This window comes from Candida dubliniensis, chromosome 1 (genome assembly GCF_000026945.1).
Source record: "Candida dubliniensis CD36 chromosome 1, complete sequence".
NCBI classification, from domain to species: domain Eukaryota; kingdom Fungi; phylum Ascomycota; class Pichiomycetes; order Serinales; family Debaryomycetaceae; genus Candida; species Candida dubliniensis.
The window spans coordinates 1,225,410-1,245,668 of NC_012860.1; the positions used below are offsets into that span (position 1 = coordinate 1,225,410).

General features: G+C 33.7%; 10 protein-coding genes across 10 annotated transcripts; 3 read left to right on the forward strand and 7 right to left on the reverse strand. All coding sequences in view use genetic code 12, as the record gives it.

The window, feature by feature from the left end:
- Positions 1 to 76: 76 nt before the first annotated feature.
- Positions 77 to 1,330, forward strand: CD36_05350 (leucine aminopeptidase, putative; the record flags this gene model as incomplete). Its single annotated transcript, XM_002417156.1, has 1 exon — positions 77 to 1,330. The coding sequence occupies one exon, from the start codon at positions 77 to 79 to the stop codon at positions 1,328 to 1,330; it is 1,254 nt and encodes a 417-aa protein (XP_002417201.1).
- A 94-nt stretch (positions 1,331 to 1,424) lies between these two features.
- Positions 1,425 to 1,850, reverse strand: CD36_05360 (telomere-binding protein, putative; the record flags this gene model as incomplete). Its single annotated transcript, XM_002417157.1, has 1 exon — positions 1,425 to 1,850. The coding sequence occupies one exon, from the start codon at positions 1,848 to 1,850 to the stop codon at positions 1,425 to 1,427; it is 426 nt and encodes a 141-aa protein (XP_002417202.1).
- A 276-nt stretch (positions 1,851 to 2,126) lies between these two features.
- CD36_05370 (conserved hypothetical protein) lies at positions 2,127 to 2,870 on the reverse strand (the record flags this gene model as incomplete). Its single annotated transcript, XM_002417158.1, has 1 exon — positions 2,127 to 2,870. The coding sequence occupies one exon, from the start codon at positions 2,868 to 2,870 to the stop codon at positions 2,127 to 2,129; it is 744 nt and encodes a 247-aa protein (XP_002417203.1).
- Positions 2,871 to 3,424: 554 nt separating this feature from the next.
- Positions 3,425 to 3,903, forward strand: CD36_05380 (autophagy-related protein 8 precursor ATG8, putative; the record flags this gene model as incomplete). The annotated part of the gene is made up of 2 exons (XM_002417159.1): positions 3,425 to 3,458; positions 3,530 to 3,903. 2 exons carry the CDS (start codon positions 3,425 to 3,427, stop codon positions 3,901 to 3,903), a joined length of 408 nt encoding a protein of 135 aa, XP_002417204.1.
- Positions 3,904 to 4,340: 437 nt separating this feature from the next.
- Positions 4,341 to 6,014, reverse strand: CD36_05390 (GABA-specific permease UGA, putative; the record flags this gene model as incomplete). The annotated part of the gene is made up of 1 exon (XM_002417160.1): positions 4,341 to 6,014. One exon carries the CDS (start codon positions 6,012 to 6,014, stop codon positions 4,341 to 4,343), a length of 1,674 nt encoding a protein of 557 aa, XP_002417205.1.
- A 964-nt stretch (positions 6,015 to 6,978) lies between these two features.
- CD36_05400 (60S ribosomal protein L7) lies at positions 6,979 to 8,534 on the forward strand (the record flags this gene model as incomplete). Its single annotated transcript, XM_002417161.1, has 3 exons — positions 6,979 to 6,986; positions 7,577 to 7,667; positions 7,908 to 8,534. 3 exons carry the CDS (start codon positions 6,979 to 6,981, stop codon positions 8,532 to 8,534), a joined length of 726 nt encoding a protein of 241 aa, XP_002417206.1.
- A 268-nt stretch (positions 8,535 to 8,802) lies between these two features.
- CD36_05410 (conserved hypothetical protein) lies at positions 8,803 to 9,945 on the reverse strand (the record flags this gene model as incomplete). The annotated part of the gene is made up of 1 exon (XM_002417162.1): positions 8,803 to 9,945. One exon carries the CDS (start codon positions 9,943 to 9,945, stop codon positions 8,803 to 8,805), a length of 1,143 nt encoding a protein of 380 aa, XP_002417207.1.
- Positions 9,946 to 10,141: 196 nt separating this feature from the next.
- On the reverse strand, positions 10,142 to 15,148 carry CD36_05420 (conserved hypothetical protein; the record flags this gene model as incomplete). Its single annotated transcript, XM_002417163.1, has 1 exon — positions 10,142 to 15,148. One exon carries the CDS (start codon positions 15,146 to 15,148, stop codon positions 10,142 to 10,144), a length of 5,007 nt encoding a protein of 1,668 aa, XP_002417208.1.
- Positions 15,149 to 15,937: 789 nt separating this feature from the next.
- CD36_05430 (conserved hypothetical protein) lies at positions 15,938 to 16,333 on the reverse strand (the record flags this gene model as incomplete). The annotated part of the gene is made up of 1 exon (XM_002417164.1): positions 15,938 to 16,333. One exon carries the CDS (start codon positions 16,331 to 16,333, stop codon positions 15,938 to 15,940), a length of 396 nt encoding a protein of 131 aa, XP_002417209.1.
- A 1,653-nt stretch (positions 16,334 to 17,986) lies between these two features.
- CPY2 (carboxypeptidase Y precursor, putative) lies at positions 17,987 to 19,621 on the reverse strand (the record flags this gene model as incomplete). The annotated part of the gene is made up of 1 exon (XM_002417165.1): positions 17,987 to 19,621. One exon carries the CDS (start codon positions 19,619 to 19,621, stop codon positions 17,987 to 17,989), a length of 1,635 nt encoding a protein of 544 aa, XP_002417210.1.
- Between the last annotated feature and the right edge of the window lie 638 nt (positions 19,622 to 20,259).

Consider the following 20,259-nt stretch of genomic DNA (forward strand, 5'->3'; position numbering starts at 1 on the left):
ATAATAGCAACTTTCATTTACCACACCTTTTCCAGCAACATTTAGAATATTCAGGCAACGAAGGTACACATCGGACATGAAGATTGCAATTATATTAGGTTTTATAGTGTGCTTGGTTAATGCATTTCCTTTGATTTTCCCCGAATGGACAACAAACGCAATTTCATTTTTTGCCAATGACGGTTATCTGAACAGTGACAGATTAATCAAATTAGGCCCAGAAAACTATAGAATTGTTTCGGAGAACGAGAAACTAAACTTGAAAAGAAATAATATCAATTTCATCGACGTCACTAATCAAATTCCCATTGAGAGTGCAATTGAACAGGGTTTAACTTTAAAGCCAAATCCTCCTTCGCTTTGGCGGAAATTTCAATTAATGGGTTCCAAACAAATTACAACTTTAAAGAAAAAAATCCCAGTATATAACTACCCTAAACATCCTAAATTTGCAAAAGAAATATTTAATATTTTCCAATCGATAGATGTTGAGTTTATGCAAGAAAAATTAAGCAAGTTTACTTCTTTTTACACTAGATATTATAAATCAGATTATGGTATTGAAAGTGCCGAATGGTTGTATCAACAAATCTCAGATATTATTGCTCCAGTTAAAGACACGGTAGTCATATCTAAGATTGAACACAAAGGATGGAAACAGTTTTCTATTGTTGTTTCTATTCCAGGACAAGTGAGTGATAAAGTTATTGTTGGTGCCCATCAAGATTCTGCCAACTTGATTTTGCCAAATTTAATGAAAGCACCAGGTGCAGATGACGATGGATCAGGGACGGTTGCAATTTTGGAGTCATTACGTCTTTTGATTACTTCGTATAAAGATGGCACTTTCAAGCCATACAATACTTTAGAGTTCCATTGGTATTCTGCTGAAGAAGGTGGGTTATTGGGTTCGATTGATGTTTTCACTAGATACTCAGAAAGCAATCAAGTTGTAGTAGGGATGTTGCAACAAGATATGACTGGCTACACTCAAGGATCGATTGATCAAGGCATTGAGCCTCATTTCGGATTGATTGCAGATTACACTAGTGTTGAGTTGAACAATTTCTTGAAACAAATAATCACAAGCTACAACTTCATTCCTTATCATGAGTCTCAATGTGGATACGCTTGTTCTGACCATGCAAGTGCATTGGAGAATGGGTATCCATCTTCATTCTTAATAGAAAGTGAAATGAAATATACTAACAAGTACATCCATTCTACGATGGATACAATTGACAGATTGGACTGGGCTCACATTAAAGAGCATGTCAAGTTAACTATTGCTTATGCATACGAATTAAGTTTAGCTATAAATCTTTATTAAAAAAAAAAAAAAAGCATAGTCTAGATATACAGCGCATTTGTGTTTACTACATGTTATTCTTCTTGAAATCTCCTAGGGCACAGAATAAAGTCACCTACTCTTCTGCGTGAGAGCTGTTCTCACCTTCGCCTTCGCCTTCACCCTCTGTTCTCTTTTTATAACTAGCAATATCAAAACCTGTTTGAACCAATGAAATTTCACTTGTAAATTTGTGAGTTTCTGGATCTTCATGACGTCTCACACGCAAAGCTGCATCAACATGAACAAGTCTACCAACTTTCAAGATCTTTTCTAAACGGTCAATTTGAATTGGATCAAATGCGACAACTCTGTACCAGGTAGGAACATTATCATTCGATTCTCTGTCGTAACGGTTCACAGCAACACTATAAGTAACATATTTGGTGCCACTTTCAGATTCTCTAAAGTCAACATTCCCAACTCTACCAAACAATTGAGCTCTGGCAAAATCACGTTTAACAACTGTAGAAGTGAATGAACGAGTAAATGATCTTAACATTATTCTTATTTTTAATTGATTATCCTAAAAGAATGAAATCTATACTTTACTATCTGTGGATTGTTATTTTGTTGTGTTTTTTTTTTTTCTGTCCTCTGTGTCAGACAATTTTAAAATGCGTGCGTGTGGGCTTGCACAAACGCTCCTTCTAGTATTATTAAACGCGTATGCAAGTTATTAATCGCTTCAGTCATGCACTAACAACCTTTTCTTTTTTAGTAGCAAAAGCCGCGAGAGCTAGTAAATGCAATCTTGATGGGCGAAATATTACACTTCTTAACCAGAGTTTCTAAAATTTAAGTTTGGAAAAACTAAATCACATTGTGATTTGGATTTAAATCTTTTAACAGGTTTAGGGCAATTGGCCATCGTGTTGTTATCACGTACGTGTTTCCGTGGATTACTGTGAATCAGTATATTCTCATGAGAGTGTCCCATTTGTATATCAAACTCTTGATGTGGATCTGCTTTGCAATTTCCCAGCTCGATATCTCTAGTGGACTGTAAAAACAGACTTCCCTCTGCTTCACTAGGCAAACTATTCCCTACTGATATCGAATTCAAACAATTTATGTCACAAGTTTTACTATCAAACAGGCATTCACGCTCCTTGCTTCGATGAGAAAATTCATTTGGCACCATGGTTTTTCTTCCATATTCCAAGAAGGACGATTCTACTAGCTCCAATTCCAACTTACTGGTCAATTCATGTGTGTTTAATTGTGTTGTCGGGTAGTCGATTGACGACTCTGCATCTTCCTTGACCAGCCCACTACTGTTGGAATTCTTTTTCCCATTGGATGCTTGATCTCTGGAGGCGCTTTGGTGATTTTTGAACAAATAATGTAGTCGTTTATTTCTAAGGTTTGTGGTTGGCGACAGATTGTTTGTGTTGCAAATTTTTGACAGACCAATCATCCAATTGATGGAGTCTGGAATATAACTCTGAGGACTACGAGTTTCCCCTTCATTCTTGTCGTTCCATACATTCAACTGATTCAACTCTGAGGCGGTAACCATTTGTTGGAACTATGGTATTTTAAAAACGAACTATGCTAAATCAAGTAAGATGGTTTTGATCCAAAATGCACTACCACTGATAAGATGTATTTCACAGAGAGAGGGTTTATAATTACTCATGTTCTTTTTTTGTCTGTCTACTTCTTCTTAGTGTGCTACTATGACTCTCTCTCTCTCCGCTTACATCACACGTTTGAAAACACCACCCCCTTTTCTTATCTACAAACAAAAAAAAACAACAAAAAAAAAACAAACTCACCATAACTACTACACCTTTTTTTTTTATTTATTTTGTATTTTGTTCTATTAATCAAATTATTATCATTTATATATATATACAATCCTATTGATTCATTTAATATAATAGTATGTATCATTATGCAAAGTGAATATCACACATCTTAGTAATGTCAAGGTCTTAATGATTAGTGTGGCTACGTATCTGTTACTTTTACCCCGTGTTTGTATATAATTGCCACTCAATCTTTAATTGAACATCATCCACAAAATCAGTATAGACAGATTACTAACTGAACTTAGAAGCATCATCTATAATGAGATCACAATTTAAAGACGAGCATCCTTTCGGTATGTATTACATGATTCTGATCTTCTTTCAATTATCATATACTAACAGTTTTTTGGGTATTTTTTTAAAGAGAAGAGACAAGCCGAGGCTGCCAGAATTGCTCAAAGATTCAAGGATAGAGTACCAGTCATTTGTGAAAAGGTCGAGAATTCCGATATCCCCGAAATCGATAAGCGTAAATATTTAGTGCCAGTGGATTTGACTGTTGGTCAATTTGTTTATGTTATTAGAAAAAGAATCAAGTTACCAAGCGAAAAGGCCATTTTCATTTTTGTCAACGACATATTACCCCCAACTGCTGCATTAATCAGTACCATCTACGAAGAACACAAGGACGAAGATGGTTTCTTATACGTTTTATACTCTGGAGAAAATACCTTTGGCGAGAAAATAGCAATTGACATTTCATCATTAGATTACAGTGATATTCCTGATTATGTTTAAAGTAGATTCTTAATTAATAGGGAGTTTCTTGACATGCTACTGTGATGATATTGATTTATTCATTTAAGGATTATAGTGTTATGTCAAAAATCGTTGGCTAGGATACAGAAAGGTTACCTACCTATTTTTATCTACAAATCTTACGCAATTGTGCTGGACTAATGCGTTGGTGTGTTTGGTTGGATCTCATATATAGTCTTATGGAGTATACTGGATTTGTATCTGTGTGTTTTCTTTTATCATTTTATTTTCCTGTCTTGGCTCTTTTTTTTTTTTATTTTGTTTGTCGTCCTTTTTTACAATCATTTTGGTAATAGGTAAATGTAAAGTTAAATTTCAAATTATTTTAACAAATTTATAGCATCTATTTTGTTTACTTTTAAGTATATAATCTATGTACTCTGGTTTCACAAAGCGTACTCGTTTAAAAAAACAATTCAAGACTTTTCATTCAACTCTGCATCAATATGTTGATGTTCAATTCCATCAAGGATTTCACATTCATCTTCAACATCAATAGTTTTACATGGACCGTGATAGTGTTTTCTCAGATATAGCATATAGTAAATGTAAGAAAGTATTACAACAGCAGGCGTAATGACACATGTGTAGTTCATAGTGTCTTTATCGACGTGGGTGGATGCAGGGAACATAACCATGGCAATAGTATAAAAGCCAAAGATTACGGAGACCCATTCAATCAAAGGTGAAAACACCTTGCCCAAATAGAACTTACCTGGAACAAAGAGTTTGCGTCCGCTTGTCAACCTGAGCAAAGTTGGTGTAGACCATGCCAAATAGTTACCAGCAATGTAAAGAGAAAATAATGCGTTTGCAGCAACAGTACCGATCAAAACAAGCAAACCCATGATGACCGAGCATATACCACCAAAAATAACAGCATTGATGGGAGTAGACAAATTTTTGTTAACACGCTTGATCCAGAAACTGAAAGGCAACCCATTGTCACGACTAAAAGCCCAAATTTGACGGGAAATTGCCGTGAGGATAGATGAACCCATAAGGAACTGACAGATCAGCATAAAAATCATAAAAAACAATGCCCACTTTTTACCCAAAACGTCGTAAATGATCTGTGCAATTGGTTGTCCAAACTTTGAACCAAGAATATGTCCTTCAATATCATCTGTTTGTATGCAAAACAAGGTGACAATAATTATAATTGTTCCCAATACACCACAGGCACTAATTGATCCTAATATACCAATTGGAATGACCTTACCAGCATTATGGACTTCCTCTGATTGATGAATAACACTATCAAAGGCACCGATTGTCCAAATTGCCGGAAGCCAAGCTGCTGAAATTTGAGTCCAACCAATCGGCCAATCAGATAAGTTTTCAAATTCACCAAAAACATACGAGGCAGGTTTGAATTTACCCCTGGAGCCAACAAGCATGGCAATAACATACACAATGATAATAAAAACATTGCAAACAACAGAAACAGTTTGTAGATGTGCACAGTTTTTACTAGACAAACATGTTACCGCTACTTGTGCAATGACACAGGCCACAAATACTCCATATAATTTAGCTTGAGTAATTTCAAAATCACCATCTCGAGCAATAACAACAATGGCATAAACCTGAATTGCAAATCCATATACAACAGAGCAGAAGCCTCCAACAAGAGCAATGGAGTTTGTGTTACCAATTAGATACGAAAGTACCGTCTTGATTCTTGGTGGAGCATAGTAGTTTGTCCAATAATATAAACCACCACTAGTGGAAATAGAGGAGCCTGAAATAGCCATGGCCACACCAATAGCAAGAATCAATAATGACGAAATAACCCAACCCCAAAGAAAACCAGCAGGACCGGCAACTATACCTTGAGAGAATATGGAAGCTATACTTGGCAATAATCCCATAATTGAGAATGCTACTCCAAAACATTGAAACGTTGAAAAATGACGTTTCAACTCTTGTTTATAACCCAACTGACCCAACATTTCCACGTCATTGGAAGCAAGGTTAGGGTCTATCTTTCTCCCTTCCACATTTTGTGTATTGTTGTAGTATTCTTTATGAGATTTCACTTGCTCGACTAACTCCTCCTGTGAAAGGACAGTATGAATCTTCAGCATTGGTACAGTTATATTTAAGTAAAGAAGAATTAGATTGGAAAACTAAAAAAAAAAAAAAATTCGATACATCTTCCTTATGTTGCAATTTATATAACCCAGATATGCTTCAAAGAAAAACTATCAATAAAACAAAACGATGTGGCTGATAAAATTACGTTGCCTACACAAACAATGCAAATTTAGATTCTATTAACGAAATAGGAAGTTCTAGGAGCACTGTTCAAACTAGTTTATTAGGAGTAAAAGACGCATATGCGAATTTTTCAAACGCTTATCAGGAAAGAACCCCCCCTCCCCCCACTAAGATACTTTCGGTACCTCTATCATATTGATACGAGTTCCAGATAACTGTTGTTAATTATCCATAGATTCAAAGATAGGTGGTTGTGCGTATCTATTGTTGTCATGTCCAACCAATCACAATCATCCTTGTGGTGTCAATCAATGAATTTTTTTTTAATTTTTTAGACCCCACAGATTACTTCATTAGATAAGAAAACAATTATCAAGGACGGCAATTTTTACCAGTATTTCCAAGATAAGTATTTTCAGATCCCAAATACCGATGGAGACGTGCAAAATGATATAAAAGTTTGAAACCAGCATTACCAGATAGGAATCGTAATTCTTTTATCAAGACAAATGGAAATATGACTTTTGCTCTACAAGATCTACCTTCAGATCACCGACTTAGCAACAGTTCGTAACAGATAAGCCAAATTGGATTAGGGTTCAGTTATTTTTTCTGTTTATTTGCGTGCTACCATGTATTACTTGAGAAGTAGGGCTATAGCCCTAATGTTACTTTTTTTTTCAAGGTGAGATTTTTACACGACCAACTTTTTTTTTTCTTCTTTGAGCCATCGCACAGTTGAATCCTACAAATAAAAACTAAAACTAATTAAAAATTTTTCACTACATTGTATTCTTTTTTTATCCAGTAATCAACCAACAAGTTCCAAAAATGGCTACGTATGTCATCAGCTTCCATATTGTCTAGCAACCAGAACGAACACAAGTTCAATAGGATTGCTGAGACGTTGATACGGAAAACCAAAAGATATGAGATTAGTTAAATCCTTGGTTTAGATCTGATTCTAGCCAGGGTGGTGAACGTTACCTGCATTTTGTTTTTATGAAATCATGTAATGTCTTTTTTTTTTCACCTAATACCTTGTGAAAGGTATTCTCTCACAGCCACTGTGAGGTATTGTCATTGTCAAACTTCTTGGACAAGTTATTTTTTTATTAAATGTTTTGACTTTGATTAAATTGATTTTACCAAGGGAAAATCAGATTATCTTGCAGCCTTTTTTACTATCTTCGTTTTAGCCAATGCCTGATATATCTGTTTTCTTCTGAGTAATTTGTGAATATAACTACAGTTGAATGTGAAATAGAATGAACTTGGCAGTTCAGTTCTATGTTCGTGTATATAATCTTTCCGATGTATACAACATTCAATAATATTCATAGTTCTTAAAGAAGAAGCACACGTACTTTACGTTTTGCAAACTAGGCTGTTTGTTATACGCCAACAATTTACTAACATTTGTTTGTAGCACTTTGAAACCAGAAACTTTACAAAAGAAAGAAAAAGCTCAACAAAAAACTGCTGAAGAAAGAGCTGCTGCCAAGAAGGTCAGAAAAGCTGTATGTAAATTTTTATCTTTTTTTTTCACATTTGTCCATACATCCACAATGCTCATAACTTTTTATTTTTGAAGATGAAACCATACCATTGACTATGGCTAGCATTTATGCAATGTTGTCTTTCAGTTAACCATCTTTCGGGACTGAGAAAATATTCTAGCTTTAATATGAGTTTTTGTCGGATTTTTTTTTACTTCTGAAAAAAACAAACAAATTTACTAACTATTAAATCCATTATAGGCCAACAAAGAAAAGAGAAAGGTTATCTTTGACAGAGCTGCTGCTTACCAAAAGGAATACACTGAAGCTGAAAGATCTGTCATCAAGGCCAAGAGAGATGCTAAAGCTTCTAACTCTTACTACGTTGATGCTCAACCAAAATTGGTTTTCGTTGTCAGAATCAAGGGTATTAACAAGATTCCACCAAAGCCAAGAAAGGTTTTGCAATTATTAAGATTGACCCAAATTAATGCTGGTGTTTTCGTCAGATTGACCAAAGCCACCTCTGAATTGATCAAATTGGCTGAACCATACGTTGCTTACGGTTACCCATCTTTGTCTACCATCAGACAATTGGTCTACAAGAGAGGTTTCGGTAAGGTCAACAAGCAAAGAATTGCTTTATCTGACAATGCCATTATTGAAGCTAACTTGGGTAAATTCAACATCTTGTCTATTGAAGATTTGATTCACGAAATTTACACTGTTGGTCCAAACTTCAAGCAAGTCAACAACTTCTTGTGGCCATTCAAATTATCCAATCCAAACGGTGGTTTCAGAGCCAGAAAATTCCAACACTTTATCCAAGGTGGTGACACCGGTAACAGAGAAGAATTCATTAACGCTTTAGTTAAACAAATGAACTAAGTGTAATGCACCATTTCAGGTTTACCATATCTACTACTACTACACCTCACACTTTTTTTCCCAAGAAGATTCAAAGTCATGAGAATATTATTTTCTCAATGTGTATATTGATTAATAAATTTTTAATTTATCTTTCTATGAACCTTTTTATTTTATTCATTTCTATTTGTATTGCACTAGTTTTTTTTGATGTATTTAGTTTGTTAATGGGATTTACAATCGTATTTAATTCTTTTATGTGTCTGTATTAATTTGACTTGCTATTTATTCACCACTCGAGATAGTGATAGATTAGCTTCTCAAGCCAAGGAATATTTCGCCATAAATCAAACCCAAGTCTAAAGCTTAGTCTATTTCTCCCATAATTATCGTAAATATAGGTTGCTGGACTGGGTGATGTAGAAAACAACAATATTCCTGTGCGATAGGTCATCTGTAAGACCATTCCAAACAACCACGCAGTTACAATGAGCAACATTATATTCAAAGCAAGCATTTTGGTGTTTCTATTATCCATCTTGTATTTAAGTAAAATGTACCATTGCTTTATTATAGGTAAGCTAGTTATGAACTTTTTTAGATTAGATTTGTCATCATTAGTTTTATTTATCAACTTCTCTTTTAGTTTTCCCACTAATTTGTCCTGCTCAAGTATGCTTTGTTTGAGTATGTTCATAGCCTTACTTGCTTCGAGTTGTTGCTGTTCCAACTGACCTATACGTTTTTTATACTCCTTGCCAACTTGGTCCAATTTTTTGATAGTCAAATCACGTTCTTTTAATTGCAAACCGTAAACAGCATTTGTTGCGTTCACTGGTGGTTGTTTCGATAGTTGTGATTCGAGCTCTCGTATGTGCTTCTTGAGTGTAAGATTTTCACCCTTGAGGGCCTTTACTGTAAGGTGCTGTTCATCAATCTGTGACAATAACTGTGAATACTTCAAGTCTTTCGAGTCTAAAGCTTGTGTTTTTTCTTTGATATAGTCGTCTCTTTGTCTCAACTCATCCCAAACTTTGTACTTGTACTCACGAGTAGGCAAGAGTCTTGGTATTTTAGTGTCTGTCATAGAATCATTCAAAAAGCTATTTTGTTCAATTCGTCGTTTAATATCCTGAGACGTTAGTCTATGCCTGTTGAGTAAAAATATCTCAAAATTCCCAAACTCAACAGACCGATCTATAAACTTTTTGAGCTCCTGTTTCTGAAGTTTCTTCATGGGATCACTTTGTATAAACTGTTTGATAATTTCATTTTCTCGTTCATTAAATAGTGAATCTTTCTGTAATATATCTTGGATTTCATTGATAATAGGCCTTATCTGAGATAAAAATATAAAGTCAGAAGTTCCTCTTACTCGCTTCCAACATATATCAATCAATTTATCAATAATACTTTGTTGAGTGGCTATCATGGATGGTAGGTGGGTTTGGATCTGCACATCTATTTCGATTGAGTTGTTAGAAGATAAGTTGAAAAGAAAACAAAAAAACAACAAACGAAAGGTTTCCTTTTCTCGTAACGAAAAAAAAAAAGAAAACAGAAAAGTACATTTAATGAAAGCGCGTTTTTGTATATTTAAGTTGTACAATTCTATGAATGGAAGAGGATTACATTTCATGTTCAACAACCTCTGTTTGATTCAGCCGAACTCCAGAAATTGAATGGTCTTCAGAAGTTTCTAATTCTGTCTGTTTAACAATATCACCATAATCCTCGGTTTTATTAAGGATTTCTTCAACCTTAATACTAGTAGTAACTTGTGGGGTAACTGATTGTTGTGGCAGAACTTGAGTCTTTTCCAAATTACTAGACTTTTCATCAAAAGGCACCTTCATTTCAGACTCTTGCAGAATGTTAGAAGCATTACCAGCCCCAATCTCAACTTTTTTTTCAATTGTATTTGAATCACCCTTTTCTTGATTGATATTATTGCGTGACAATAATGACAGTTCATCTTTCTGAATCACCTTTTCGATATTTTCTGTGGTAGAAATACTCTCAATCGGTATGATTTCCATGCTTAACTTTTTATCATCTTCAAGAATCCTTTCGTATCCCTTGATCAAATTCAAAACATGTTCCCAAATATCATTCAATAAAACACCGTTTCCATACAATTTCCGCAATATCAACCTTAAACTGTCTATTTTGGCAGCAATATCACTTTGTAAAACAATTCGTTCTATTTGATTTTGTAGTCTTATATGATGTTTGGTTAATTCATCAATCAAGTCCTTCATAATAGTCATTTCGTTAATTGACCGAGCATTTAATAATTCACCTTTGGAATAGATTTCTTTTAATTCACCAAGAGTAATTTGGTTTTGCAAAAATTGATTGTAATTGCTTGTCGTACTTATCACAAGACACGTTGGACAAATGTACTTATCGGCGTCAGGATTTGAAACATCTTTAACACATTGAACGTGATACCACTCATTACATTTATCACATTCAACCATAGTCCCATATTCATATTCTCTGCATACACAATAATATTTGGGTGTAACTTCATCCTCAGTATCGGGTTGATCCAGTTTATTTGCCAAATATGACGAAGATTCTTCATATTTGTCGTCCTCGGACAAGCTAAACTCGGATTTATAAAGCAATTGCAACAACTTCTCTAGTAGTTTGGCATTAATTGTCAATTTTGAGTTTAAGCGATCGATATCAATACTTTTATTTAATGTGGTAATAACTTTGGTTTTAGAGAGTTTATTCCAACTCAAATCAATCCATGATTCAACACCTGCCAATTTTTTTGATAAAATTTCCGTGTCAAATTTTAAACCACTTTCTAAAACTGAATTATGCAATTGTTTGAGTTCAGGATATGAAGCTGCCTCCAATTCTTTGAATTGTTCAATCAATTTAATGTTAATATGTAATTTGGATAACTCATGATAATTATTCATGGAAATAAACAACTTTTCAGTACTAAATCTTTTGGCAATATCACTTAATCTATTCAAATCCAATTCAAGAACATAATTGTATTTTAAAAATTTTGATACTTCAAGATCAAAGGCATTACTAGCATTCAATATGGTTTCCACTTGTTTAATCATCGGCAAATCATCTTTGGATAATACGGAAATCCCTTGGTCCAAGAATTTACGCAAATCATAAATAGAAAACACTTCATTTTTGTCTCCATAAGGATCTACACCTTTTTCAATCAAAGAATAAGTTCGTAACCATTTCAATCGGTCTCTGATTCTAATAATGAAATTTAATGATGGAATATCAAGACCAAAACTCTCTCCTAAACTAATCAAATCATCAAATTCTTGAATGGATTTGCTTTTCTTCGACAATAATAATCTACTGGCCTTGTCAAAATTCTCAATCTCATTTTTAAATTCTAAGATTTGCTCAATTTCAGGACACATAAAGTTCAATTTCGATATACTATCAACTAATTTCAACAAGTCACCATAAGAATATGATTTTTCACGGAAAATATCATTGCCGTTTCTTATTCTTTGTTGATGCTTTATAGACAATAAATTCTGACATTTCTCAACAAAGGCATTGGAGTTATCAATAAAAGTCCTTAAATTTTCTACTTGATTCTTGAACGTTTTGAACTTTTCTTGATCAATATCTTGTTGTTTAACAGCAGATGAGACAATTGATGAATAGATTTTTTCACCATCACTAAGTAACGCTTTATACGTTCTCAATAAAACATCGGAGTTTTCTCTCATCAATTGTTCATAATTATTAACCCAAGATTCAAAGTCAACAGAATAACTATTCAAAATTTTTGAAAAGTACCTTAATTTCTCATCAGAATAACACAATTGTAGTTCTATTTGAAACTGTTTCATAAAATTTTCTTCTTCTTGTTGTTGACATTGTATGAACTTTTGCATTGACATAATTACTGACTTTTTGGACTTGGGATCTGTCGCCACTATTCTGGATGGGTAAAGGTTGGCAAAGGAATCATCTGATAGCATATCAACAGTGCCATCAACTACCATTTCTTTAATTCTAAACTTTCTCACCTCGTTTCTAGAATTAATCTCCTCCTGATATAATTGATCATACATTGTTGCCGCTTTATAGAATATATCTGAATCAAATAGTAAGTTGGTGCCTCCTTCATACATCAATGCAAGGTTTACAAGTAACTTAAATGTCAGAAATCCAGGAATAATATTCTGTTTCGCTAACCATTTTTCACTTTCTAATGCATAATCAAGCCAGCTTTTAGTTGCTAGATTCACCTCTTCACTTAAATTAAATCCAAATGAAATTGTTGACGAATACGTTTTGGGGAACTTTATAATAAATTCACCCGGCTCTTGTACTGCTGTTGTATATCTGATACCAAAACTATCAAGTAATTCTGGTGTAATCATAAATTCTTGGTTATAATTGAATTTTGCTCCTTTACCAATAAGGTTTGCAAATTTCTCATTTCCAATATTTAATCGTACATCTTTATCAACATTAATTAGATTATCTAGTGTTTTTAAAACAACTTCATAATCAACATCATCCTCCAGTTTTTTCAAAAGTTTCATTATTCTATCAATATCTACTGGTTTTTTATTATTTATATTTGATCTCAGTTGGTCTCTCATCTGTATGTTTTCAATCAAACTTTCAAATTTGGTAAACTCCAGTTCGGGAATGAAATACCATTTTTTCACTGCTCCGAAAAATTGGAAATTGACTAAATTGGTAAAATGATCTTCACAAGTCCAATTATCCGTGGAAAAAGTCATGCCAATATTAATTCTAGATTCATTCAAATCATAATCGTTCACATCAGTTTTATCTAAAGCACCTAATAAGGCGTTTGGCAAAGTTGGTAAATTATGCAAATTCCATGGATGTAATGCCGACTGAAGCAATTTGTTAATGAAATCGTCATCGTTAAATCTTTGCAGATCAAATTGGATAGGCTGGTTTACTGTAGAATTATTAGATTTGGTTGAATTTGACGAGTTATGAGGACCCAGTTTGGTATGAGACAAATTCAAATGTTCACTATTTAAGTGATTCTTGTAATTGATCAAGTCATCGCCCATTTTCACAAACCCAGATCCGTTAATATAATTCGGAATGTCCTTCCCCATTTCCAATTCCAAACCAAAATTCAATAGATTTGAACCCTTGCTACTACTTATATACTCCCAGTATAATTTCTCTAGACATTGAAGAGGTATCAAGTTTCGATCAGTGACATTGACATTGCTAAACTGGATCAGATTATTCTGAACCAAAAACTCTTGGAATTTTATGTCCTTTTCCATGAATTGTCGCAATGTATAAATAGAAGCAATTTTGGGTGCTGCTTTAACTCTTGAGTCATCTTGACTATTTGCTATGTAGCGAATTGCAGAATCTAACTGAGTTTGAGGCAGTATAGTAATATCCACTTTTTCATTTTGTCTTCTTCGTTTTTTCTCATCCTGCTTTATAGTAAAGACATTGGGCTGTTTAATATCAATTGACAATGGGGAGTTTAAAAGATATCCTTTTCTTAATTTTGATTTAACTGATCTTCTAAAATCCTTAGCTGAACCTATAATCAATGGTGCAGTATACCCTTCAGTTTTAATCCTTTTGTTGGATGAAAAATCTTCATTTAACTCCCTTTTCCCATTGAAATTCCTTTGTAAATCTTCATTAGATTCATCACGATTAACCAAAAAATCGATTTTATTCTCTTTTTTGACTTGTATATGTTTTAATTCTTCCTGTTTCACTTCCAAAATCGACTGTTTCTCTCGAAGATACAATTCATACGGATAAAGAATTTTCTGATACGAAGATTTCAAGGAACTACTCAAACTTGTCATAATCTTTCCTTTATAGCCTAGTTCTCTACCAATTTGAGCCCAAAGTTTTTTATTTATCACCTCAATAAACCCACCACGGATAATCACTGATTGAAATAATTTATACAAATCTAAAGGGCGTTTATCAATCATGGGCATTTTATTGGCCTGTTGAGAACCAGATGAAGCAGAAGTATTACCACTCCTTTTGCTTTCTTGATCTTCATACTTTACCAGTTCCTCACTTTGATGAAATTCAAGTAAATCATGATGAAATTTCAATCGCATGTATACTTCATCTTCAGGTGGATTATTTAGCAATTTATTGGTTTGAAACCAAAACAAATCGGAATTTATTTGATTAGTACTTTGAAACAACTCAACATCATTTTGAGGTAGTTTCACTTTTACAGCACCATATTCTTTGCCAACCTCCATTATACTCTCAATAAATGCTATAGGATCTTTTGTTTGCTCCTGGGTTAGAGAAAAACATGGGATTTCATTCTTCGAAAAAGCAGAGTTGCTAACAGGCAGGGTCAAAATCTTGCTAGGTAAATTTCTATAATCTAAAGGTATGCTAGCTTTGAGTTTTTGTTGGGGTAAATTGAAGGGTGAATAGTTGAAATTTGTCAGTTGACCATTGAATAAGATCTTTTTGTTTTGCCTAATAACTTCAAATGTTTTCAAATCAGGCAATGACGAGTTACTGAAGAACCTTGAGGTTTTGGGAAACTTGGCCTTGGGGTTGTGAGTGGTTTCTGTTTGTTCATTGCTGAAACTATGACTATGGTCATCAGAGCGATGGGACATGATCCATGGGTTTGCAAGAGATTATATATATACTTGCTTAAAAGTATACGATGTGAATATTTGTTAAAACAAAAAAAAAAAACAATGAATGAAGAGAATGGGTTGTTCAGAATTTCAACTCTTAGTGTGCTTCGAGTTTTTTTTTTTTTTTTCAAGTGTATATTCCATATTTGGTGGGTCTTGAGATATATCTACGAAAATGCATACTATGTACATCCAGTAGGGAGAACAAAGTGTTAGAAGTTTTCCTTCACTACTTAAGCACTTAATGTAGGATTATCAGAAAGTTAGCATAGTGTCTAGTTATACGTAGATCTGTCTTGCTTTATAATTATTATACAAAGCGGCCAACATCGTTGAGTATCATTCCCTTAACCTGTCTAATTGGCAATCCTTCATTATTGTTTATTGAAACAATAACAAAACAAAAAAGTATTTAATCAATAAATTAAAATGATTCTGGACATATTTCTAAACCTATATAGTAAACTAAACTTTTTTTACTCAACTAAACGAATATCAAATAGCATCCGTCAAGTCTTTCTTAAAGTGACTCTAAAAACCTTTTGTACACATGCCCGAAAATGAAAATAGCAATATGTAAAGTGAAAAAAACAAATTAAAGTCATGAAATGACGTCTCTTGACACCATTCTTGTATGACACCGAAACATCAACTAATAGTTGATACGAAAGATCGAAACCCAAAGAAGGAAGAAAGCAATATAACAGATTGGAAAGAAGCAAAAAATTGCAAAAAAAAAAAAAGGATTTAAAGGATGTTTTCACCTTACATCAAGGCAGCAGCAATAGCAACAACACCAACCAAAGCACCAGCAACGTTTTTGGAACCAGCACCTTCAAATGATGTGACATTGGCTGGAGCAACACTAGATGGGGCAACACTGTTTGGTAAAGTAGTAGTGGCAACGAGTTCGGTAGTCTCGTAGGAGGTAGAAATAATACATGGTTCAGTTACGGTAATTGTTGTTGGTTCACTTACAACAATTGGTCTCTTTGTGCAAATGTTATCTTCTTCACAAATAGTCAAAGTAATAGTGGTAGGATAAGGACAATAAGTAGTGTAACCAGTGGCAGTTACTTCAGTAGTAACAGTACCATTATGGAATTCAGCTAAGGCAACAGATGTCAAAACAGAACGAGCAATGATTTTTGAAAACTGCATGTTTTTTTTTTATTATTCTAAAGTAAGATTGGGTATTAGATAGTTAACGAGTGAAATAAAGCTTACTTTGAACTATGAAAAGCAAAATGCAAGGATAATCTATAGTAAATAAAGAAGAAGAACAAAAACAATACAAATGCAAAAATAAAAGGAGCAACTTGTATCATCTTTATATAATTGCAAAATCTACAACAAGAACCTAGGAGTTGAAAGTAAAGAATTCAAATGACAATAGTTCATAAGACAACACAAACGATTAGAAAATAATCTTTATTGAGTGTAGTTTAATGTGGGTATATGTGAGTTGATTATATTTATCAAGAAAAAAACGAAAGATGTTGTTGTCAACTTGAAAAGCATCAATGCTTAAAATGGAAAACAATGCACCTAATTAGGCCATGTTAAGATTATTAAGAAGAAACAGAAAGACCAACCACCAATAACCACTAACCACCACCACCACAAGACAAAAGAAAGAAATACGACGCAATTGGGTTTTGTGTAATTTGCATAGATCTTTATTATTATTATTATTGGTGGCGTAATTTTGCCATTCCATTTATTTCTCATACGATTACAAAAAGAACAATCTTCCAACATAACATAACAATACATGCCTATAAAAAAATATTTTATAAAACTCTACCATTTCAAGCAGGCTGGAATAATAATATTCTTTAGAATAGTTCTTGGAATCCTTGTCAATATAAGAAAATTGGTCTTGTATGAGGAACATAAACAATTAGGTATGAGTTAATTTGAGATCTTTCGTAACCCAACAGTGTCTTAATAAACACAAACAAAAAGAAAAAAAGAAAGGCAAAAAACGGCTATTTGATGAGATATTGAAACCATAAATGAGTTATTCTTTCATCAAATTCAATGAAGAGTGAACTATTATGTCAGAAAAACCTTACTTGTAGTCTTGTTGGTTAGGCACAATGGAAGACGAGAGGGAGTTAAGTCAAATCGTCACACACAAGAAAAAGGTTTGGTATTAGTACCTAACAAAAGTCAAGCATAGATGCACATAAGCAAACACAAAAATTTCCCATTTCTTGACCATATCTGGGTGCAGTTTGTTTTTATTTGTGTGTTTCTTTCGATTATTCCAAATTGTAAGTGGGGCAAAAGCAATATTTGTTGACAATACTACCAAGATCCTTTATTTTCAGCTTCAACTTTTGAATAAGGCCGGGGAAACTATAATATTCGTCTTAACTTGCAGGTACCATTAGCTTGTCTCCCAAAAATAGTAGCTCAATAACTGAAGTTGTCGTTCAGGGGCCTTTTAGATGCATATTAAGTATATTTCTGTGGAACTTCCTTCATATACAATTTTTGCAAGCATCAGAATCAAGTATACAAATATTGTACTTAACTGTAAACTTATTAATGCAAAAATCAAATAGCCTATGTAATTGCTTGGAGAATGTTTTTTTAAGAGATGTCAAGAATTGCATAGACAGTTGACACTAAAGGGATAAGACAGAACAATGAAAGACAAATAGAAACAAAGCGGCACGCTAAAAAACCAATTGTTTGTTTATATTTTCTCGGTAATAGTCTAAATACTGGATTATATTTTGTAAAATCTCAATCTTGCTTCAAATTTTTTTTTTTTTTTTTTTTCTTTTTTCAACTTCATATACTTTAATTACTCTCTAAACCAAAAGCATAATCTCCTTGTATCCAAGTATTAACCATAGCAAGGGCATTTTCTGGTTGATCAAACGGAACCATGTGACCAGCGTCATAAATTCTCAAGAATGTGAAATGCTTGTGATTTTTGACTTCTCCAGCAGGATTCTTACCATTTGGTTTCCATAATTGCAATGGTTTTGGTGCAAACTGTTCACTATCTGAATATTCCAATTCGTTTACCCATGCCAAATTACCCACCCAATTACAAATAAAATCCTTATCACCAGCATAAATCAATACCGGTACGTTATTATCTAATAATTCAGCAACATATTGTTGGAAAGGTTTCATTTCGTCACCGTCTAAAATAAAGTTTCTAAACACAGTATCATCGCATGAAGTAAAAATATCGATATTAGAAGCACCAACAGCCTCTTTTACATAATCAAGATTCAAGTATTCATCCAAATAATCCAATTCCACGTAACAATTACCACCTTGATCGGCACAATGCTTCCTGATATCATATGGATTTAATCCTGTTTCTTCATAAGGCTTAAATAAGCGGGTATCACAGTAAAATTGGGCTGGAATACAAGTCAAGGCCGTTTGGAAACTGTAACATAATTTAGTCAACTTGGCACATTTAGGATAATCCCTTTCCATTTGATCACATTGCTCAGTAGTTAAAACAGGCTTGTAACCACCTTCACCACAACCCATTGGTTTATAGGAACCATCTTGAATCAATGGATCAGTGATACCGTTACCAATCAACACAGAAGCCAACTCAAACGATCTATCGGCGTTGTTAATAATTTCTGAAGCAAATGCTGGGATGTAATGACCAGCATAAGATTCACCAGCAATGTGAAACTTGTTGTTCAAAAACTGTGGGAATTTTTGAAAGAACAATTCCAAAAACACATAAACATCTTTAGCAGCTGTAAGAGTGTTCTTAACTTCATCACCACCTGTGTATGAATATCCAACACCAACAGGTTGATCTAAGAAAATGACTGAGGCATTAGAATTCCAAGAATAAGGATTATAAACCGGATGTAAAGTCTTGTTGATTGAAGATGGGCCCAATTCGAAAAATAAACCTGTCGAGGAGCTGCAACCAGGACCACCATTGAGCCATAAAATAATAGGATCATTCTTTGGATCATTTCTACTTTCGAAAAACCAATAGAAAAGATGTTTATCTAATGAGTCAATATCTAAATACCCAGTATACTGTTTCACTGTATCGAGACCCAAAATTTCCGGGAAACTTTCTTTTACACGCATTGAATAACCAGTAAATTTCTCATTAGAAAGTTTTTCAAATTTGGCAGTTGGTGAAGAGGATGATGTCATTGGATTAAACTTGTTCTTTTTTGGTTTTTCATTCTTAGAATCATATTGATTGATTAATTTGGCGATTTGTTCAGGTGACAATTCCGATTGCATTTCTGCCCAAGCAGTAATCAAATCAATTGGCAATGAACCTAAATCTTTAAACATCGACTCCAAATACAAATCTGGTGAACTTTCTTCAGAATCCAATATAATCTGATCTTTTAAATTGTTACCAAATGACACTGCCTGTGCCCCGACAGTTAAAGCAGCCAACCAATTGACTAATGTAGATAATTGCATTTTACTCTACTCCCTATATTTCTTGAAAGTGTAGTATGCTATTGTTTTCAATAAAACAAAAAAAAAAAAAATAACCAGGAAGAAAGAAAAGGTATAGGATAGTTTCCACAATTTTGAAATGGAATGGGGGGAGAAAACTAGCAAAGGAATTTGAGATAACGGAAACCAACTTCCAATAGGTGCCGCACGGTTAAAAGGAGGGAAAAAGACTAATTATCTAAAGTGCTCTATTTAAAGACGTCATTAATCTATAGTTTCCATCTTGGGTGTGAACAATGAAGAACAAAACTTAAACTACACTAGTTGTTGTCATTGATACCAGATACATTTATATAAAGAGGTTACAACTGTATTGAGTTGTTAGAATTCAAAGAAATTGATTTACAATAATGTCAAGTTGAGTTGTTCATCGGTTTCACCAACAAACTGCCTTCATTATGATTTGGAGGTATGTCCAAGCTCAGGTTGACTTAATCAAGTAGTTACTACCAGTTTTGCATGCCATTTACTCTATAAAGAAACAACTCTTGATGGTTTATTCAATTGAACTTGTGAAGATTATCGAGTCGTGTTTACTTGATCATATCGCAAAATATCGCCATAGTGCACGACACCTTTTTCTTCAGTTTTTTTCTCTT